General features: G+C 40.8%; 2 protein-coding genes across 4 annotated transcripts; one reads left to right on the forward strand and one right to left on the reverse strand.

Annotated features, from left to right (window-relative positions):
- Positions 1 to 378: 378 nt before the first annotated feature.
- On the reverse strand, positions 379 to 7,959 carry LOC115829865 (pyruvate dehydrogenase (acetyl-transferring) kinase isozyme 2, mitochondrial). 3 transcript variants are annotated; one of them, XM_030794037.1, is made up of 12 exons: positions 7,660 to 7,959; positions 6,872 to 7,013; positions 5,322 to 5,393; positions 5,023 to 5,207; positions 4,395 to 4,484; positions 4,208 to 4,285; positions 4,099 to 4,101; positions 3,827 to 3,903; positions 3,609 to 3,707; positions 2,732 to 2,842; positions 2,276 to 2,389; positions 379 to 2,016 (listed from the first exon to the last, which is right to left on the reverse strand). In XM_030794037.1, exons 1-12 carry the CDS (start codon positions 7,775 to 7,777, stop codon positions 1,873 to 1,875), a joined length of 1,233 nt encoding a protein of 410 aa, XP_030649897.1. In that variant the 5' UTR covers positions 7,778 to 7,959; the 3' UTR covers positions 379 to 1,872. The 3 variants fall into 3 exon arrangements, with proteins under 3 accessions (XP_030649897.1, XP_030649895.1, XP_030649896.1); XM_030794035.1 differs by lacking the exon at positions 4,099 to 4,101; XM_030794036.1 differs by lacking the exon at positions 4,099 to 4,101 and having other exon boundaries at positions 4,190 to 4,285.
- A 2,308-nt stretch (positions 7,960 to 10,267) lies between these two features.
- LOC115829197 (CMRF35-like molecule 7) lies at positions 10,268 to 20,619 on the forward strand. Its single transcript, XM_030793259.1, has 7 exons — positions 10,268 to 10,316; positions 12,528 to 12,857; positions 13,168 to 13,463; positions 15,041 to 15,135; positions 15,766 to 15,785; positions 19,356 to 19,385; positions 20,612 to 20,619. Exons 1-7 carry the CDS (start codon positions 10,268 to 10,270, stop codon positions 20,617 to 20,619), a joined length of 828 nt encoding a protein of 275 aa, XP_030649119.1.
- The last annotated feature ends 2,259 nt before the right edge of the window (positions 20,620 to 22,878 follow it).

Here is a 22,878-nt window from a genome sequence, read left to right on the forward strand (position 1 = left end):
GTGTATATATATATATATATATATATATATATATATATATACACACACACACACACATACACACACATACATACATACATATGTATGTATGTGTGTGTGTGTGTATGTATGTATGTATACACACACACACACACACATATATATATGTTTGTTTCCACTGTGTGTTGAGGTTCAGGCATGGCCTGCCTACTAAACCAGTCATTAAGAATTCTATGTCTAATTTTCTGTCACTCGTTTCTCCCATCCTCTGAACGACATCTGGAAAGTCGATACACTACGATGAAATCCCACGTAGGTAAGTGATGCTGGCACAAGCGTGTGTGAGGCAAACACTGAACGGTTCTGAATAAGACAGGACAGAGTAGAGGAGTCATTGTCTTCATATTCAATCTGGTTTATTTTGAATCTGTTTTCATATAAAAATAAAGTATGTTCAACATGTTTATGTTTTATGTACACACAGTACAATATACACAAACAAAAGGTCATCTTCAGGAAATATATATATACTGTATATATATACTCAGCTGGACCCATTTTTATGGTATCATAACTGAAATTTTTTCCTCCTGAGTCACACAATAGGGTACATTTCTCTTCTATTTGGCAAATGCACAGAAAAAAACACATCAACTGGTTGTTAACAGCTACATTTTGCTCACAAAGAAAGCTGAATGATTTTTAAAAAAACAAAAAAACAAAACAAAACACTGCAGATAGCATATTGTGATGGTGTAGGTAGCACTCCGCATTTTCAGTATGTTTGCTCTCACAGCAAAATTGTTTTAAATGGCTTTTCACTCCTTATAAATCTCAAGAAACATTCATACAATGACATGTTTTTCATGACAAATGTAAGCACACAGCAGTAGCAAACATTGGGCAGTTTGTGTTCATTATTCACACGACAGTAAAATGTTAGACCTCCCGATGTAAGAATACAATTAATAACACTCTGGGAAAGTGCACAGCTAAATACTTTTTTTGCATTTCATGTATCCAACCCATGTTATATTGAAGCAAGCGACTGTATCAAATTTGCTGTGTAGACAATTCTGAAATGGCTGCCCGGACAATAGTGGGAAAAAAAATCAGGCGCTCAAGGTCATGAACAGACACGATCGCTCTGCGTTTCTGGACAAAAGTCTCACTTCCTGAACACACACACACACACAAAAAAATATTACACACACCCAGGGGTCAAAAAGAAGTATAATTACACGCTCAGGCCGGCGTAAAATGTTGAAATGAGACTGTTTCCGTGCATCCCTACATGTCATATCCCTCTGTACCTTACAAAGACTTTCAGTATTTCCCCCTATGCTTGCTATCGTCCCCTGCATTCATAAAATGCTCGTACTCCAGCTCTTGTGATTCTTAGTTCAAACCCTTTGTTTCCTGACTGCTGACCGAACTACCCTAATCGATACCCTCCACTTGCTATTAAGGCATGGGCCTCCCTTAGTATCTATGACGTTCTCCGCTGTTGCTGTCCTGTCTCAGAACAAGCAACCTCCTGCTGGGATGGATCCCGCCCTGGGAAATTGGTGGAGGATCATTGCCGCTTCCCATCTGAACCAAAAACTGAATTCACCCTGGACATTTCGGAATTTCAGTCTTTTGCATCGGCACATGTTGGTCGCATTGTGGCCCCAACGCAATTTCATTGGATTACCCATTCAAGGAACATTGGCAGAAGCTCCGAGAAGTCTGTAGTCCAATTAAGGAACACTGATCAGGGGCTGCAAAAAGCTTCCTTCAAGCTTGGTCCCCCCTTTGCCACTGTCCGTTGAGTTTAGTCAGTGGTTGGTCCCATATCGACCCCTCCTTTGGGTCAAAAGGCCATCTCTATGGCCAGCTGGACTGATGAGTTCACTTGGCTGCCCTGTAGACCGCCAAGTCTAGGGGCTCCTTGCTGGGAACACACCAGTCATTGGGTTCCTGGCTAACTTTATAGTGCCGTAGGGCGGTCTTGTTGAAAACGGGGAGTTTCTCCACAGAATCTGTTGACAGTGCCTGAGAAGAGAGACAGACCTCAGAATGTTAATGACTATGCAAATTGCACAAAAATGTATGCATATTATGGTTTTGTTTTGTTTTTTTACAGGCTATAATGTTGTTGTATTGTCGCTGACTTGAAGAGTTTAGGTTGTATCATGTAGGATTTATTGGGTTAGCATACATGGACGGGGTGCTATAGCATATGGCACAGGCTAGACACATTATAATCAGGAACAATTCCTTTTCAGAGTGCTGAATCTTTAGATCTACATACCTTCATGTGAATGACGGCATCTACACCAAGACCTTCCATTGGATAAAGCTGGAGATCACCTTGGAAGTAGCGGGCATAGAGTCGAGAGATTGGCAGCCCATACCCAAAGCCAGCCTGGTGAGAAAGAGATCATATCATGTATCATACCCAATACACATCCATCACTACAACCCATCACATCAGTACCAGCTAACCCAGTTCTAGATGACCCAGTGCCAGCTAACCCAGTATTAGATAGCCCAGTACTAGAGCAATGCAAGACAACGAAATCAGTGCTGAGCTAGATAACCTAATACTACCCATTGCTAACCCAGTACCTTATTTTTGCCCAAAACAGTGGATCTGCTGTCTAAGAGGTCAGCTGTAATACTTGACGGTACATGTAGTACCCTACTTTGAAGTGGTGAAGACTGTTTCCTATGTCTTTGTGATTTTATGTGTTCTCTGTACACTTACCAGTGGGGCCCGCTGGTGGTTTCCAATAGCTGGTCTAGGTGCTGTGGAATACATGTAGCTGAAAAGTCTTTCAATTTTTCTGAAAGGGACACCGCCACCTCTGTCGCTCATCTAAATGATACAGAGAGAAAGAAAAAAAAGAAAAAAAAACCCCCAGACTTAGAAACCGGAGTCAGTGAACGGAGGTTCAAGAAACTTTTTTGTTAATCATAACCGAAGAAATTGCAATTACAAATTGCAAAGCCTGTGGGCGCAGAGTTAGTTTTAATTACTCTGTCGCACTGGCACGCCCAGAATCTCGACTGGCCTGGTTCCAAGTGGGGCAAAGGTTGAAGATATTACTCATACGCCGACCGATATGATGTTCCAATAATGGCAGCACCAGTTTCCTTAATCCATTTAATCTGATCCAGGATTAGGAGTATTAACGCCAATTATTGGTGTGAAAACGACCTTATGTAACCTACTGAAATGTGATCTAGGGCAAGAGAACAATAGTTTGGGGGTAGCTTGGGCTTGTCACGTGGTGAATTATTGCAGGAATTCTCTCACAAAGTAGCGATTTGTTTGGGGGCAAAGACTAAGAAGAAATACTTATGATGTGATACCTTCGTGATCACGGATCTCAACTTAAAAACAGGCCAGGGTTACATAGATTTGCTATATTTAGATTCCGCTTACATGTTTAATTTTTTTCTTTTTTTCTATAATCACCACTCAGATTTGCTGCCTGCCTTGTGCACGAAAAGGCTCTTAAGGTCAGTGGTAACTTCACCGCTAGTCTCTAGATCGAACTGTGCATGTTGAGTCAGTTGAAATAAATCTAGATGTTGGCTCTAAGCCTGATGACAAATGTCGCAACCTTTCCCCTACTCACCTTGATTGACAGGTCCTCTCCCCCCAGAGCCACCATAACTTTGATTGGTGGCAAAGTCTTGCTAGCTTCATGGTTCTCAATGGTCGCTCTCATGGCATTCTGAAGCAAAGAAGAGGTAAGACTTAGGTTCCCATTCAAACAAATTTAAAAAAAAAAAAATGTCATCAGTTTATTCATGTCCACCCAAAAGGGCAAAGTTCCTGCTAGTCCGGACTTACCTTGAAGAGTTCGAAGAGCATGTGGTAGAGATGAGATGGCACATATGATATATAAATGGGCAGAGATTTGTTGTTCGCTGCAAATGAAACATTAATGCCATTAGATAAGCATAGCACAGAAATCTCCTTTCTTGCTGAATGGTACATTACTTAGGGGTCAGAGGGTTAGATAAGAGCTTGATAGTTAGATCTTATCTAGATCAAGCTGTTTTTTTTATGATTTAATTATGGGTACAAAGACTTTTGATTTGTGTCCAGGGATCAAAAACAACCAGCTCACAATTCAATCCAGGTAAAATCCAAAGTGTGCAGAGTGTGTGTGTGGGTGTGTGTCAGTAGGGTATTGTGCATACTGGTATTCACAAAGCACCCATTCCTTACCATTAATCTCTCTCAGTTCCAGCTCAGGGGCACCGAGATAATACTGTTCACAGAGCATTTTTGCACTCTCGTACGCATCTGGAGAGGAGACAAAGGAGCAGCTATTGAGCGAACCCGATCTCCAGCATACTAACTGTATTAATGCGTTGGCGAGGACACCGGATGATTTTTTAAACGACTCGGTTACCTCGGATGACTTCCGTGACGTCACATTGTGAGTCGATGCAGCCGATGGTGCTGGGGTGAGCGGGGTTTGTGGTACCATCAAAGATGAGAGCTGCAGAGGAGAGCGCAGAGGAGGAAGGTAAGAGGGGTAGAAAAGAAGAGAGGGAAAGAGAAGGTCAACCACATGATGTGCGAGAGTAAGTCTCCTGTGGCAACGGTTCAAAAGTTGACCAAAAAAAAAAACACAGTTTGACCCAACTCTGCCTGTTTGACCCCAGTGTTAAAAAATGATTAATTCAGCGAATTACAAAGGTAAAAGACCTCACACTGACATCCCTTTTGGTTCGAAGCCCAGAGAGTAAAAGGGGGGGAAAACAACATTTACCTCTATCCCACTGAACCCAAGATAGCCTGCAGGCAGTGGCTCGTTTACGTGGACTAAACTCACTCTTTTTAATATTTATAATCTGGTGCAATTTCAACAAGCCAGTTAGACAAAAGATTGAGAAGGTATATATTGCAAGTAAAGTCATTATGCCCTAGATTCCAGGCAGTTTGGTCGAACGTGTCGTATTGGTGGTTCATGCCAGAATGAACTGATGCAAGGTGAAGATTGGCGGTTAAACTTTTCAGAGCCTGCGGAAACTCACTGTGCTGGTTGATGAGCATGCGAATGGAGATGCGGCTCATGTAGAAACGGTCCAGGAAGTACTGTATGTTCTGGCTAGTGACCGGATCCTGTCCGAAGGCATCCTTGTATTCAATCACGCCCTGGGCCATGGTGGGCACCACATCGTTATGCCTGTTTCTAATGGTCACCAGGGTCTCCACAAATCTTTAAAAAGAAGAGGGTAAATAAGTGAGCAAATAGGCAAAGCTTAAGGAACGTGTTGACAAACTCTCACACATGTGGTGGACACACGGGTCGAGCAAACAGGGAGGGACTTACTTCTCTAGGACACTGTGGTCATCTGGGCTCTTGTCAAGAAACTCTAGGATCTCCATGAGACTTTGAATGTACCTGAGAAATAGAGAAGAGGGGGGGGGGGGGGGGAGAAGGATTGAGAAAGGGAGTCCCAGCACCCGGTGTCAGTGATGATGAATGAAGACACTTTTCCACTGATAGTTTTCCAGTGTGACCGCCCAGCGCAGTTTTGGATAGTCTAAACGGGGCTCATATTACCAGACCCCTCCGCATTCCTATGGCCTGCGTATATACACACCCTCAGACACACACACACGCACTCAGCTGCTCATGAGAAAAACAAGCTAAAGTGATGTCACGAGCTTGCAATAGTTTCGCACGAGGCGTTCTGTTTAACCAAATTTAGAAGCGTGCTGGTCAGAAATAAGGAGGAAGAGTTTATTTAGCCTACGCTGATCTACGAAGTCATATGCAAACACGTGAGAGCCAGACACTCAGAGGAAAACTGAGCTCTGTGTTACGCTACGTTGATTGTGTCAGCTGCGGATGATCCGTATTTGATATTTGAAAGTTGCAAATCGTTCAAGGATCAGTTCTTAGGCTGCGTCAGGAGTCCTCCGAGAAAATGCTTTGCAGCTGTGAATGACTGGCCATCGGCCATTACATGTTCCAGTTTTTTACATTTATTAACTCAGTTTTCTTCAGCCAGGTAATGATTCCTCTACATCGCGAGAATATATTTTGGCATTGCTTAATAATGGCCATTGAGGGTGTGCTAAAATAAAAATAAAAATAAAAATAAATAAATAAGATGGATGGACAGATCCGTACATGGTAGCTTGACCATCATTTGACATACAATTTTGAACAATTTTGAGTTTGTAGTGTAAATATTTTTTTTTACTGTGGGCCAAAATTCAGAATTCGGATGAACTCTCTGTCACCCTTTCACCCAGTCACCCAGACACAGGGCCTGTTGTCTTAATTGTTCAGAGATTCGGTATTGAGGACGTAGTGTTCCTGTCTTGCATTCGAGGACAAAAACAAGGCGTGCCCGAGTGTCAGATTTCAAGCCCCCATACGACCACTCTTCAGTACGCTGTGTGTGCGCGTGAGCCCTCATTGGCGTAAACAAGTCCTGGCCTATACAGTATCTAAGAACCATACAAACCCTTTTTCTTTCAAACCAACAAAGCTGTTTAACTGGGTATAAAATACTGATGAACCAGTATGATATTTTGCATGAACTCAGCACTGAGTCTTTGTCAGGAGTCCCTAAAAATGCTATGCGCAGAGCGGAACTTGAAGCGAAAACAACGCATGTGAGAAACTGGGACAAAGTTCACCGTGTGGTCCAACAGTATATCACATAAATAGCTATACTCTACATTACACAGGCGCGCGCATTAAAAAAACTTAGTGCACCAGATTCTGTTTTTCTATCTCATGTAAGGTTTTCAGACACATTTTCTCCAGTGTGTTTAACTAAGAATTCAGCAAAAAATAAAGTACACTCTATTTGCAGACCCTGCATCGCTCTGTTGTTATGCAACAGTCATCTTCCGGGTGCTTACCAGCTTTGGACGAGTTGTACTGATGGAGTAGAAAGCAAGCGGTCGGGTAACAAATCTATCTCTCTCATGATGTTGGAGAGCCTTACTGGAAGCTCTTGTCTCAGGAAGGCAAAAGAAGTCTTTTCACAGGCATTCGTGGAACCTGTGAAACCATTCAAAGAACATTTAATTTCGCTTTAGATATGAAATGAAATACCCATAAGAAGTTTCAAACGATGTTCGGCACTTTCTGGGATATTCTGTTTAGAAGTTTCACTCTGTTTAAAAACAGATTAAAATGGATGTACATACTAGTAAAAGCACAAGCACCATTGCCATCAACACCACCACCAATAGCATAACAACTCTATTATTATAATTATTATTATCATTATTGTTGTTTTTGTTGTTGTTGTTACTATCATCGTTATTTGGAATACATTTAGTTTATCCTCCACAGAAAAAAATAATGGAAATTTTGCAAGCACTACAGTCGTGGATTACAACAGAACAACTGTATATTTTATAAGTAAAAAAAACAACAACAAAAAAACACCTCTCTAAACCAGGGGAAAAGTTGGTCGTTAAATTCTATTCTATTCCATTTTAATATATTCTAATCGATTCTGTTGTACTACTCTTCTTTTCTACGACGTCAACCATATATTAATATTTTTCATGTTGAGACCATCCCTTTGAGACCCGGGTGCCTGCAGAGCGCTGCATTACACAAAGTTCCCTTTGCTTGTAATTAGCCTCCAGAGACATTGCTGTATTTGACATTATTCAAACTGCAACTCATTACTTACCGAAGTCCAGGAACTGCTTCATGGACAGTGGAGACGGAGAGAATTTTGAGAAGTGGTCGATATGCTTCGGCACATTGGCCAAGGCAGTGTTCTTCATGATAAACCGTACGAACTTCATTATGCCCAAAGTCCCAAGGATGCGTTAGAAAAATCCTCACGTGCAATCAATTATCGAGGGATGCTTAGAATGAAAAGTTACAGTAACGCAAGATTTTTCCTATTTCGAAAAATTCAAACAAAAAATGATGCTGCCGTACGTGATTTGTCTTCAATTATCCGTCCTATTTGGTTCATAGATGTGTGAGTACTCCTACCGTGGGTGAAATCTTAAAGTTTACTATGCAGCAAAAGGAAACGCCCACCAGAATCTAGAAATGTCCAATGAGACTGAAGGGGCCAGTACCTCGAGGCCCAACTAGAGGACGCCTTGTCAACAAGTAAGGCGAAAACACGAGGTGGAAAGGAACGGCAGCACTGATTTACATAATGTGTTTATGTCTCCGCCAACATGGAAAATTATCGTCCCAAGCTGATAGCAAGGTCAATTGTAAGCATCGTTGAGAATGGACATAAGCACGACTTAGTTTGCCGTTGTTTTTACCGTGGAGTTCTTGTCAACAAGGACGTCCTCCCAAAATTAAGAACAAGAACATGTAATAATGGAGCCAGTATTCTGTTGTAGCACACATCAAAAATCTCACGCGTAGACTATTCCAATTTGTTTGACAGATCAGTCAGTGACTTCAAGTAAAAAGATTTTCACTGAAATGAATCATTTAAAGGGGGATGACGGGGCCACCTACTGAGTATACTGTTAATGCAAAAAAATAAATAAAATATTGCAAAAATCCAAGCATCCACATAAACTGGTTTGGTTATTTTTCCTTTGCATTATCTTCCTAAGATAAAACAACATGATAATAAGTCCTTGACATATGCAGCACTTACACAACTCAGTATTTTTTTAGATTAACAGTGTTTACTAATATGGGCTGACAGGTCAGATGTGGACTGATGTTGTCTTTATATTTAAATAACATCCAAGTGCTAGTAATTCATTAAAAACAAATGAATCATTTTTTGTTTTAAAACAGCTTTTGACACTCCATTTTGGATAACGAATTGTGGGAAAGTCATAAGATATATATTTTTTTTTTTTGGGGGGGGGGGGGGGATGTTGATTAAATGTTGTGCAGGACTAAAATGAATAGCACGTAATAATGTTTCTGGGAAAGGCAGAAGAACAGTTGCAGAAACTACCAACACTGTGTTTTGAACATGATGCCAGTGGTAGGGAAAAAAAACCAAAAAAAAAAACCTCTGACCTGTTAAGCTTAAGTGTGGCTACATACCACCCCCTAGAGTAGTTTTACTGCAACAAGTAAAAGCCGTTGACACTCAGTTGACCCTGGAAGGGCAGCTGATACACTCTAGCGGACCGTTTAATAACCGTTTAATTACTCGAGTTAGGAGGTCAAGAAGACATGAAAACAACTGTAAGGTTTACCGTAAGCATGGGTCTAATGCTGTCGAGAATTCTGAAGGAAAAACGACTAAAGGTCCTGCTAAAACAACCAAATATGAAAAATAGCCAGTGAACTTCAGAGCGTTCTCTTATTTCAATTCCAGTCAGCCCATTGTGATGGAGGGCTAAAAAAAAAAAAAAATTAAAAATTTGCAACTCATGACTTGACTTCCACTCTGTACTGAGCAGCTCTTAATAAAATAGCTGTGTAATAATAACCGTAATCTGAAGTAGATGCTTAAGAATTCTGAGCAAACTACAAGTCAGCATATAATTATAAGGGATTTCCTTCCATTCATTTTTTTTGTGTAAACTCAGCTTCTGGCAATTCGTGCCCAAAAGCCTAGTTCTCTCACAAAGCCCTGAAGTATGTTAAAGAGGAATTGTCAACAGACTTTGTCTTTATTTCAACAGAAAATACTTTTACGTTGACTGAAAACTCTAAACCCGTGTCTGCAGGGACTTGGGAGGAACGCATTTTTCCTCGTGTAAGGATCAAGCATTTGGATGATTTTCAGTTTTTGTCTGGTTCCGTTTCCATCTTGGGTTTGTTCTCCTCCCAAATTCGCTCTCAATTTTTTTTTTCTTTCTTTCTTTTTTTTTTTTTTTAAGCCTTCTTTCATTAATGCTGTCTGTGTACATTTTTGTGTTTGACATGTCTTTTCGTCTTTTGAGGGTTTTGTTTTCTTTGTGTGTACTGACTTGTTAAACACCAGGTAGAAGACTGTGTCTGCATGTGCGTGTGCGCACGTGTGGTTGTGTTTGTGTGTGTGTGTGTGTGTGTGTGTGTGTGTGTGTGTGTGAAAGACAGGAAACATAGAGCGGATGTGATTTAGAAATTTTGAAATCAGGCTATGCAGCAATTTATGTGGAAGTGAGATTTGGTTCAAATAGGGCTGAAGTCAGGAACTAGACCACACACTGTCCTTATTCAAAGACTTAACCACACACTCAAATAAAGAAATTCTTTTGCTCTGAGACCACGGTTATTTGCTACATCCAGCTGAACCTTTGAGGGAAAGAGAAACTTTTTCTTGATGCAAAAGTAACCAAATTGGTACACACTCAAGATAAGAGACCCACATGGAATTTCTTCTGGCTCTCATCGTAGTATTTCTCCACGGCATTCCAGGTAAGTCGTTTCTCTTTTAAAAAAAACAAACCAAAAAAAAAAAGCCTTTTCGTGCCCTAAAATGCTCTCCGTAAACCAGCCCTCAGCCTAATTGTCTTGGCAACATCATAGCAGTCCACATTACTTTTAGTCTCACGTTGCGATAGCCGGGTTTGCTATTTACAGCAACAAAGGATTGCCAGTATTTCTCTAAAAAATGAACGAATGAATGAATGAATGAATGAATGAGGGATTCCTGTACTTGACAATCTAAAACTGTTAGTCCTCAGCTCTAAAGACAACAGAGTGTTGTCAGTCGGAGGCTCCTTCAGCTCCGCTGTAATAAGGACTGCTACAGGAAGTCATTCCTGCCTACTGCAATAACAACATACAATGACTCCCCTCTGTGCCAGGAGCGGAGACTTATTCCCTGAGTGGCAATACACAATGTACATTCTATATTTAAATTGTACAGTTAGAGTCAGATATGTTGGGGTTTTTTGACAGACCTTATTGAGTGTTTTGGTTTTTGTGTAAGTTATGTGTGTTTTTTGGATTTATATGAATTGCTGCTGCAACACTGCAATATCCCCTGGGGATCAAAAAAGTAATCTATCTATCTATCTGTCTATCTGTCTGTCTTTCTATCTATCTATCTATCTATCTATCTATCTATCTATCTATCTATCTATCTATCTATCTATCTATCTATCTATCTATCTATCTAAATGAATATCACATACGATGCATCTCATTATTTTGTGGTATGTTTTGACAGAAACAGAAATCATCAGGTCATTAACAGGGTTTTTCTACATAAAAAGGAACCTTTCATAATTTTTCTATATGCGTTGTGGAATGCCTCATTGACAATGAAATTCCAGGTTCCAGGTTTCAGTTCCATGATTTTGGAAATGTTCCTGTGACAGTTCCTGATAATTACTATGAAATCAGACGTTTAGAACAGACTTGTCTATAAACAAATCAGAAGCGAATTACACCGACAACGTCAACAACAATAACAACAACAAAAAAAAAATCCTTCGACATTTTCTTCGTTGCCTTGATGAGACATATTTTGTGAGGATTATCACGGCCTGACTGTGCCATATAACCCGTTGTGGTTTACCCCTCGTCACATAGTTGGTGAAATTACCAATTTGTGTAGTAATCCCAACCTCCAAAGTATTACAACAGCCTGGGGCATCTTCTGACGTCAAGCGCTGCATTGGTCACATTTCCCCGTGTGGTAACAATTGTTTCAAAATCTAATGTCCAGAACAGTCCAGCAGACTTCCCATTCAGAAGGGTCGCTCATTGAAAAGACCTGTGCAAGCCAGAGTCTGTTCACCACACCAGTGTTATATCAGGAAGTAAGAGCATTTTGTTTTCCCAGACTCTTAAATTTGCACTTACAAATGAGCTAGACCAGGGGTTTCACTCAAACTCTTAACACTAATCTAAAATACAGAGCGATCAGAAAATATTTTAAAAATAAACAGAAGAGGCAAGAAAGACGCAAGCTTCCATGTAAGTAAACAAACAGAGATAGAGAGAGAGAGAGAGAGACAGAGAGAGAGAGAGAGAGAGACAGAGAGAGAGAGAGAGAGAGAGAGGGAGAGAGAGAGAGAGAGAGAGAGAGAAAAAAAAGACATTTCATTTTAGATTTTAATTCAGTTTGTTCATTCAGGAGATGTTCTTATCTGGGGTGACCTACGAAAAACGAATCTTTCTTGATGATGTCATCACTTTTCCTGGTTGTGCAAAAATGGCAGAGACAGCAATATGAGTCACTGGTAGGAACTCAAACGGTGGGTTTAGCCGCAGTTTATCATTGACCCAACTGAATGTGTCTCTGTTACTTGGCTATTACGCAGTGAAACTTTTGAAAGCCACAGCAATGTGCCAATGAAATAATCTTATAGAAAAGAGCTGTATGAAATCTTCCACTTCAGTGAAACACACATACACACACAACTCCATTTGTGTGATGTGGTATGACTAAAGCCAGTATCCAACATCCAGTTATCAAAGTTATGTTCATGGCCTGCATCCAATAGTCTGGCGGTATGGATTTTTATGAATGTGGAGTGAGTGTCAAAAATGGTATGAAAAGTTGCATACACAGCAACTTCTCACTCTTGAGTACATTGATAGGGCATTGCAACGCTAAGAATGTTGGAAAACTGATTTCCACTTATATGACGATTCCAACATTTATCTCACCCTCAGGTTCCAATGGCCTATGGACCGTTAGCAGGCTAACGGCCAAAGCTGGCGGATCAGTCACCATACCCTGTCACTATCATAAAATGTTCCGGAATCACGATAAGTACTGGTGTAAGGGCAAGGGCTGGTCAACATGTATAGTCCTGGGGGGAACTAACACTAGACAGAGGAGAGCCAACATGACAGTAACGGACGACCCGACCGAACTGGTTATGACAGCGACCATGTCCAATCTGAAGACAACGGAAACGAACCGATACTGGTGCGCAGTGAAGATTGGAGGCTTCATGAAACCGGACGTCAGGACGTCGCTGGAGCTCACCGTCACTGACGGTAAAGACGTGACCAAAGTGTGAACGATGCACCGAAAATTTGGCAAACTTAGAATTAATGGAGAAAACAGTGACCGAGCTGTCCAGACAAAAACCCCCAGAAATGACACAATTTAGAGATAGCGCATGTATTGGTATGAATGGTCATTGTGAAATGGTCAATAACTGCTATTGCCTATTGAATGACATGAGAATCAGCATAGCAGCTCATTCTAAAACCATGGACAACTGTGAACATTTTGCCGCCAAAGAGGTTCAGACTAATTCCGATCTAAAATGACATAATAGAGCTGTTTCCTGTTTTTGTTTAGATCTTCCAGATTTGTCGGCGGCGAACTCAATGTTATCCGCCCAACAAGGAGGCAACGTCAGCGTCCAGTGTCTCTACCACAACAAGATGAAATACAAGGAGAAGAAATGGTGTCGTAGTGGGGATTTGCACTCGTGTCGGTCACTGGATGACCTCGAGCCCCCCCAGCACGGTTCTCTACAGATCAGCGATGACGAAAACGGAACGTTCACCGTTACCGTCGGCGGGCTGGAGAGGGAAGACATGGGCTGGTACTGGTGTATGGCTGGGGATGTGCAGTACCCAGTTCACATCACTGTAACGTCTAATGGATCTCTCGGTACGTTTTACTGGGTGAAGCTTTTGTGGCGCAGAGCAAATTCTGTTGTGTTAAATCTACTCCGAGAGAGTTCGTTTTAACACCGTACTGGTGTTTGTTTTGTCTTTAAAAGTGTTCATTTTAACACTTCCTAAAGTGTTAATTATACAACTCAGACGCAGTGTTAAAATAATTCTATGCATCGTTAAAAATGAACTGTGCTTATCACCCAAGTGTTATCTACCTGCTACAATGGTTTCATAACTCTTTAGTACAAGTTGAATCTCCAACACTTCTCAGTGACACCAACTCTCATATGCAATTGACTCCTTTAGTGTTACATCATATTTTTAGGGTGTCAATTCAACTGTATATTTAATACTTTTGTTTAACACTGGAAAATCAACTCTGAGAATTTTGCTGTGTTTGATGAGCCAGTTATGACCTTAACTGTGTTAACTGTGCGAGAGTTTTAACTGTGCAAATCCTCAGCAGCATTAGCTTTCTGTTTCTTCAAAAGGCTCCGGCTGGAAACTTCTAGAACAAATTATACCTCAGGGTTCAAACCTGTACCGACTGGTTCCTTATATACGCAGCAAGACATACATTGACGTATTTTCATAAGAGCATAAGATGCACAGCAATCACACCTTCAGAAGGTGCGCAATCCACCCCAAGCAAAGGTCTAAGAATCTCTTTCATTTTAGGCACGATTCCCACAGGACCAGTTCTACCTCCACTGAGCTCCACTCAACCAACAGCAATTTCCTCATCGACGGCTGCGCCAAATACATCTCCTGCTGGATCGTCCCCTTTACCAAAACCTACAACAAATCCAACCAAAACACAACCTCCACACAAAAACGCGACCTTATCACCAACACCACGTTCTACCACAACGTTGTCATTGTCTACTCACCAGCTATCATCATCCACAAATAAAAATTCCACTCTGACCCACGGAACAAGTAAAACAGTCACCCAACATCCTGTCTTTAAATCTACTTTGCGAATGACTGTTCCACTGACCTCAACATCTACCCAAAGGACTTCACACGCCACAGTCAATCGTGAGACCAGAGATGGGTAGGTCATTACAGGGAATTTCCCCAGTTTGCTATCACTAATCTTCATTCAGACTCCGTAACAGGGCTATCTAAACCGAAATCCTGAAGGACCAAAGTCCAGCCGGTTTTCATAGTAGCTAACTTCTTTGTCATCTGTTTAAGCGGTGTAGGGAAAAACTAAGAGGACTACGGCTGCCTTGAGTTGGATCGGGGCAGAGTTTCATGCTATGTTATATCTGTGTTCTGTTATTGTGTTTGAAAGATAAGGCTTGTTTAAGAGTTCCCATTTTCAAAGGTAACATCTGAGAGGGATGTTCGATGAAGAACACAGTAGGTTTGAATCTGGAAATAGCATAAAGGCGAAGATAAAAAACAAAATAACATTTGATTCCCTCGTCCAATGATTTAAAAGTTGCACGCGCATATTTGCCTTTGATGTGCGTCAGACAGCATTTTATTTAATACAGACTGAACACATGTACGTAACCCATTTCTCTCATTTGTTTCAGAGTTCAAAGCTGGATCACAGCTTTGACTGTTTCTTTTACCCTGTGTCTTTTGATGATATTAATCGGCGTTTCCTGGAAGTGGTGTCGACAGAAGAGTAAGTAGAACACCCCCCCCCCTCCCCCCAAGACCCACCTGAAATCTTAACTTCAGTTTTCTTTAATCTTTACTTAATCTTCCTCCTCATCTACATAGATTTTTTTTTAATCATACAAAGAAAGACTTAGAAACATTTCATTTTAAATGTGTCAGATTTCAGTTTGGTATATATTTTCATCTTGACCTGCATCATTGGCCTAAATTTTGTGTGTGTGTGTGTGTGTGTGTGTGTGTGTATTTCTGTGTTTTGAAATTGAAGGTGACGAACAAACCAGAGAGGAACTTGACAGCATAATAACAATAGAACGCAACGTAAGTCACGTAACAGAGGGCTGAAAAGGCTACAGATATTTCACGTTATTACATTTCGCAACCCGATCGAAACCGACAGTTACAGCACACCACAGAAATCAAACACCGCTGCGCTGAAAAATCAAAAGAGAGGTGATTTTTTTTTTTTTTTACAATATGAGACTCCGTCTGATCTAGTTCCATTTCTTTCAGGGACGGGACAGCATCAGTCTCGTGGGGAACGAGTGGAGAGGCTCCCTAGGTATCCGGGCTGGTTCAGACCCCTTTGCTGAACTGTGATGGGGCCCGTGTACAACCAGAATCACCCTGTGCGTAGAGATGAGCTCAATGCCAAACGTGGCCAGTGTCATACAAACACACTTCTCCGTTACACAAATATACTTCACAATGAACAAATGTTGCTGGGGGCTGACCTTCAATTCAAAACAACCAAGGCTTCTTATCTATGACATGTTTGGACCGGTCAGCTTCTGGAAGCTGTCACAAAGCTGGTATCGTCGACCTTTGTAATCTTGTAATCTTCTCCTGATTAATCTCATTTCGTCCCCGCTGATACAACTGACTTTTCATCTCTACGGCTTATTAATTTATTAATTTTTTTTCCCCTCACAAGCAGCGTTCATATAGTTTGTACGTGTTGTTTTATATTTTTTTATATGAATTTTTATACAAATTATATATATATATATATATATTGGGTATTGTGCTGTATGCATTTCTAGATAAAATCATGAAAACATGTTTACAGTGTATGCACTGGTGTGGAAAGTTCAGGAATTTTTACTTCCCTTGATGTTATTATTATTAAACAACCACTGCAACCCTTTGTTCTACTTGGTATTTAATGACAGACATATGCTTTCAACAGAGTTTAAGTTCATAGTTTATAAACTGATTAAATATTGGATGGACATAAATTGATTTAGATTAAAAAGAAAATACAGAAAAACGTGAAATAGGGTTTGGTGTTTGGATTTCTCTGCACTTATTTTATTATAATAAGTTTTTCTTATTATAATAATTATATTGTTTAATTATTATATCATTACTCTCTTTAGAAGTGCTAATGTGGAAATAGATTAATTTGTCCATCCGTGGAGATCTGAAATCAGTGATTACATTACCTACCATCATAATGGTTGCAATAAGGACAAATACTGGCGAAGCTGTAAGACAGCTGATCTTGGATCAGTTTACCTTGGTCCATGCAGTGGTATTTATTAGAATCATGAGAGACAAAAAACTGCGCTCAGTTAGGCTGAAAGACAAAGAGATAAGTATGAGTTTTGATGGAAGATTGATGAAGTGAAGTGTTCTGTTCAGTTCTGCAGGCAAAAATAGCATTCACTTGAGTAGAGAGTTAAAATTGAGGTCAAACCACTTGAAACAGCTCGAAGTGCGGCGTTATATAAATGCCGATTTGGATGGCATCCAGGAAAATTCTGTCTATGGTACACTGGTTGAGTTATCTGTAAACAGTGTTAGCAGTTGTACTCCCGCCGTTCCATTCACCCGTATTCTTGTACATGCACGAAGCTCTTCTACGACAAATACCCGCATCTTTTTTTTTTCTTTTGCAGTTCATTTTGTTCTGAACATTGAAAACATCACAATTTCACAGCAGTCTTGTGTCTGACAGCAGAATAAAATATCTTTGTTTCAAGCTAACAGGTCACGCAGACCGGTTTCATTGTGCACCAAAACGCGTTTTGTTTTCAAACCCACATAAACGGTGACAGCGGCGTAATCCACATAAAGCCCTAAACAAACGGCCACAAAAAAACAAAAAACAAAAACCCGACAAGAGGATTACGTAATCTTGATAGGTAAAAACACCATTTTGCTTTTGCTTCTCTTGTCTGATTGACTTGTAGCGACTTGCTGTGTAAGCAAACTGACCAATGGCAGGAGTCCAAGGGCCTGCACTGCACTCCACAGCAAAATGGATGCCGGCCAACCTGTTGCTTTAAGGCCACAGAGAAGAACGCAACAAACTCAAAGCAAGGCTAACCCTCTCGCGACCACAAATCAGTATATTCCCCAAGCTATACCCACGAAAACAATGAAATTCAGGAGTAGAAATCTTTAAAAAAAAATCGTCACCACCACTGATGACTAAAATACAGAAGTAACCAATAGGTTCAACGGACAACGAGCTCGCAAGGCAAATTTTTGTTTTATGTTTTTATGTCAGCAATAAACTCATGGATGAAGGTACATGAATGACGCGTTTAAGTAGGTTTTATGAAAGGAGATATTTGTTTTCTGACACACAGGATTGGCTCCCTGACCATCGCAGATTCCTCATATGACTGGTGTTGTTAACTGGAGTCGGCAAAGGGATGGACAGTGAAAACTGAGATGCGTTTGCTTCATAATACCAGGATGTGTTGATCTCAGAACATCAACACGCTCCACCCCCACCCCCCAACCCCCCCTTCTAGGAAACGCAGGTTCTTTTTTGGCAGTATTACTCCCTCCCAGTGCACAGCACCCCTCCACCACCACCTCGGCAGGGGTGGTGGGTGGTGGAGGATTGATGGTGTACTGCTTGAACTATTTCTTATTTCAAATGCCTTTTGAACTTTGCCCCTCCGTTGTTTTAAATAGATCTATTGCGAGTCATTCAGTTTTTTAACCTGCTCTGCATTTGGTGAACATTCCAGTATGGATTTGTGCCACAAAAAAAAACAAAAAAAACCTCGAAAATATTTTTGACACAAAATGCTACAACTGCACTTTTATTGATGTAAAACTGTCGAATCCTTGCACAGTATTGCCTCTGAACTATTGCACTCACAAGGTGTCGCAAGGATGTGGTCAGGTTGAAAGCCAAGTTTTTAGCAATTTGTGTCAGTCATACAAAGGCAAAACAAACAGTACTACTGGGTTCTCATGTGAAACATATGATAGTCAAGCCACAAACCACTCCTCATACACAAGATTCATTAGATACATTCAGTCTATTTAAACTATTAGATAACTGCCAAAAGTTGTAATTTTTCTCCTCCGGGTCATTCAAATAGGCACACATATGGTGTTTACAGTAAACAAACTTCTCGAGCCATGCGTTTGTTTTCATCACCACGGTGCCGTGTCACTGAACCGTGGATTCATAAACCAAGGGCCTATGGGTAATCCTGGTACCAAATACATTACAGTGCTTTGATCAGTTAAATTGATGAAGTAGTGACTGATTTTAAAATAATGAAGTCGGGGAGAAAAATTGTGTAACCTCAGAATGCCCGCCTTAAAACAAGGATCTTTTGACGTCTGAATAGTGTTAAGCCTGTGTCATCAAACATTTTCATATTTGCCTTTAAGAAAACACAATTTCTTTGTACTAATTAATCTTCAAACCAAATGCGCTTACTCATTTAAACCTAGTTCTCACAAACGATAAAAAAATGGCTTAATGAATTCACACCACACTAGTCATGATACAGTTTTTCCCCCCCGTAGGGTTCTACTAATTTGCAGTCTAAAATACTTAAATGAGTCGGTGTCTTGTTTACAAGAGTGAAGAGCGCAGGTGAGTATATCACTGCTCACGTTATGTTATCTGCTATCTCTCTCTATATATATACACACACACTGTGTATATTCTATCTATGCCCCGCATCGTTTTACCTCCACGCATGTTTCAATCCTCACGTGTTGTTCTGAATGCGTTTTGAGCTTTAACGTTGACGCACATTCAGATGTCTCCCTCTACAGGATTGTTTTGCCCTTGCATTTACATAAAATGAGTTCAGATAATTGGCTGCGTTTGGCGTCTTTCTATCCACCTCTAACGGAAAATAAGTCTTTGAAATGCTCACTGAAAATTTTATTATAATTGTATTCATGGATCTGTAAACAAGGACAAATTAGCATTGCCTTAGGGCTTTACTCTCTGATTTTACACGGATGATATCACGCTATTTTGCATTGTAAGTGAGTTATTTAGCAGTTTGCCTTGCTAAGCAACCTCCGGATTCAAATATCTCCTTAATTTACATTCCCTAAAAAGCGTCTGAAAAGTTATGTGTAAATGGACTGCTTGCAACACAGTTGGTAATGAAGATATCGGATAAATAGGAAAACACAACGCATCTTAATAGTGTAAATCACATTTATGAAAATCGTTTCATTAGTGAATCAGTCAACTGTTCATTAACGACCAAATCGATGTTGAATATAAATTTTTCAAACTCTAAGTGACAACTCACATGTAACTCACCCATAGCCTATACATTTATTATTTTACTACTAATAATAATAATAATTAAAAATAAATAAATAAATAAAAGGGTGGTGATTAATGAATGAGTGAGGAAAGCGCTTGAAATATTGGACAGGTGAGCTTTTGATTCGTTTCCAACTCTTGGATGCCAACACGTGCTCAGATGTGCTGTGACGGGGTTAAGGGTGTTTGGAGTGGAGGTTGGAGACCTTTAAGGGGGCATTTTTGAATATGAGAACACCGTTTACATAATCCAAAACGCTTCGGCAAACGTGAAATTCTAAAACAGCAAGTAACTTACACTGGGGTACATCATGAGTGTTTCTTGAGCACAGGCGTCATTGCAAAGAATGCAGAGGTTTGATTTTTCGAAACTATTTAGGTCTATACCCCGCACGGTAGGTAGGCGACGTATAAACTTAACAGATTTAAACAAACAAACAAACAGTGGTGTAAACTTACGCGGTGGCAAATCTGAAGCCAATAGAAAACCCAAATAAGTTAAATGGAATTACTGCGTGGGAGTTCTGGGTTCTCTCGGAAGTCTTAAGCTCTGCGATTTGCCTCTTCTATAGGGTGCAGCCGGACACCATTAATCATATCACTTTTAGTTTAACATGGGGAAAATTTTATGAAAAAAAAAAAAGATAACTTAATTTTTGTGTTATTTGTGGCTTAAATATTTCCACCATGCACCTTAACACATACATTGTGATAGTCTTCAAATATCCACATGTAAAAGAACGCTATGGTATGTTCCGTGGCACAATTTCTTAGGCCCATAACTCTACATGAAGGGCAATCTAATTACACTCTGACGTCACCCATCCCGGTGTCTGACAGAATTTTTTTTTTTCTGCTGATGCTGGCACTAGTGCAACGTGAGACGTAAAACACGTTGATGAGCTCTGTGTGACTCTCGTATTCTTTCTTTCAGCCTTTTGAGGTGAGAAGTGGACAGTGTTCAATTTTGCCTTTTCTGTAAATCTCACTGAAGCAGGCTGTTTGTTCGAAGTCTCCTTCAGTCCCTCGTAGGGTCGAGACGCGCCTGATATGCTGCACTTGGTGCAGTTGGGGAATTGCTTTTATTGATTGTAAAACGTGGGAGTGAGGTTCGGTTGAGAGGCGTATCAAGCACACTCTTTCTCTGTGGATGTTCGCCGCGAATGTACAGTCCTGACCCGTTTCCTCGCCATGGCTCTCTCAGCGTCCTCCAGTGAGAAACGTAAGTGCAAAAAAAAATTTCATTGTTTACGTTAATGTTACGACTTGGAAATTAGGTGACTAATACGTCAGTGCGGCAAGCCGCAAACGAGCATATCCTGAGATGATACTTAAACGCCATAGTGGTTTACAGCGAATGTTTATGTTACGATGAGAGTGAACCGAATACGCGCATCCAGCCATGTTGTAGCATGCAGAGGGTAGCACTAGGTGGGAAAGGAATCAAATGATCACCGTAGCACGCCACTGCACGGTACTCGTTTTCTGAATGATGGAGGCTACAGACTCAAATGCTACGGATGAGCAAAACAGTAGCAGTTGTTTTCCTTGTGGTTTTTACCGATATCCGCTCTCTGTGACTGATTGTGTATTGACAAGACTTCTTGGACCAACTGAAGCGTTGCTATATAGAAGGTCCCATGCGTTTTAGTTTTCTGCTTTCCATTCAAAAAACTGATTTGAGATGAGCTTTCTTCATCCTTGCCTCGTCCATTATCAATAGCTGAAAATCTGTAAACAGACCTTGGATGAGTTGCACAAAGGCGTGAGGTGTTGACAACGACAGAAGATTAGCACCACGGCAATGGACAGCTCCCTCGCATTGCCGGATTCGTCTGGAGTGTTTTAACTTACTGCCAGTTCTCAGCATAACCGGGGAATGTATTTTGTGGCGAATACTTCTGGTGCCTATCGGGCATCGGTATGTAGGACGAAGAAACACACACGCACGCACGCACACACACACACACACACAGAGAAAGAAACCGTATTTTCTTAAACCGTCTTTGTACTTGGAGAGAACACTGACTTTACTTGTAACCGTGAGTAATTCGTTCCCCATTAATCGACCGAAGCGAACCCGTTGCAGATTATCACGGAGGGGGTGGCAGAAAAAAAAAAAAACTTTCATATTCCATGAACGCCCGGGCAGTACCAGCGAATCCGAAGCACTGACCGTGAAAATCTCAGGACACGGTTTTTACACAAGTGGCGAAGTGGTGAATATATCAGGCATACGGCCCTCGGTGATCATTTAAATTCATAAAATCACTTCGTACAGAGATGGTAAACAGTAACTTGTTATGTGAACTCGAGAGGCCTTTTACACAAACATGCGGGGATGCTCAAGCATACACAACAATAGTCATAAATTCATCCCATCAGCTGTCAGGAACAAACAGGAAAATGATAATATGACAAACAGAGGCAATAAAATGATAACATACAGACAAATTATACACCATTTGCTCAGCACACAGCAAATGAACTGTAAGGCATTTATGTTGTCTTCACAAGCAATATATTGTATGACCCATCTCGACAATATAGACCACAATTCCACAACATATTCACATTCAGCGCTGGGTAATTGGAATTGATTCACATTGTATCAAGATAGTTGTACTATCATTACTGTACAAATGACCAAAAATCAGTTATCAGACTGTTGTACTTGCATCCATTGGAAGAGTGCATAAATTGTGAAAGCCAGCCAGCACAGACAAACCTGATGTAAAAAGAAAGAAAGAAAGAAAGACCCCCCCCCCCCCCCCCCCCCCAATACACTCACGCGCAACCTACACATTTCCACGGTACACTTGATAATCTTTGAACTACATGTCCTGCCAAGCTTTAGATTAGGTATAATAGGAATTTACAATGATTGCTTAAGGCCTTGACAACACATTGATGTCAGTTGATCATTTCAGAGTTGAGCCAGGGTTGCTTTAACGTGTGTGCGCGCTGTACGCCGGACGAGTTGTTAACTTGAGCCGAGATGGTTTGAAAAACGAGAGCTCGGCTCGAAGGGCCCGTCCGTTAGTACAACACGCGAAATGAGAGGAACCGTCGGTTCGTCACCGGGGTTCGAGGAGCGGTTTTCTATGTTCGTGACGATCATGTCTAACCGTGCGACACGGGGGTTATATACACCGAGCCTCGTAAGCGGTGGTGGCGTCTCCGGAGTCATTTTATGAAGTA

The sequence above is a fragment of the Chanos chanos genome, chromosome 16, assembly GCF_902362185.1.
Source record: "Chanos chanos chromosome 16, fChaCha1.1, whole genome shotgun sequence".
NCBI lineage: Eukaryota > Metazoa > Chordata > Actinopteri > Gonorynchiformes > Chanidae > Chanos > Chanos chanos.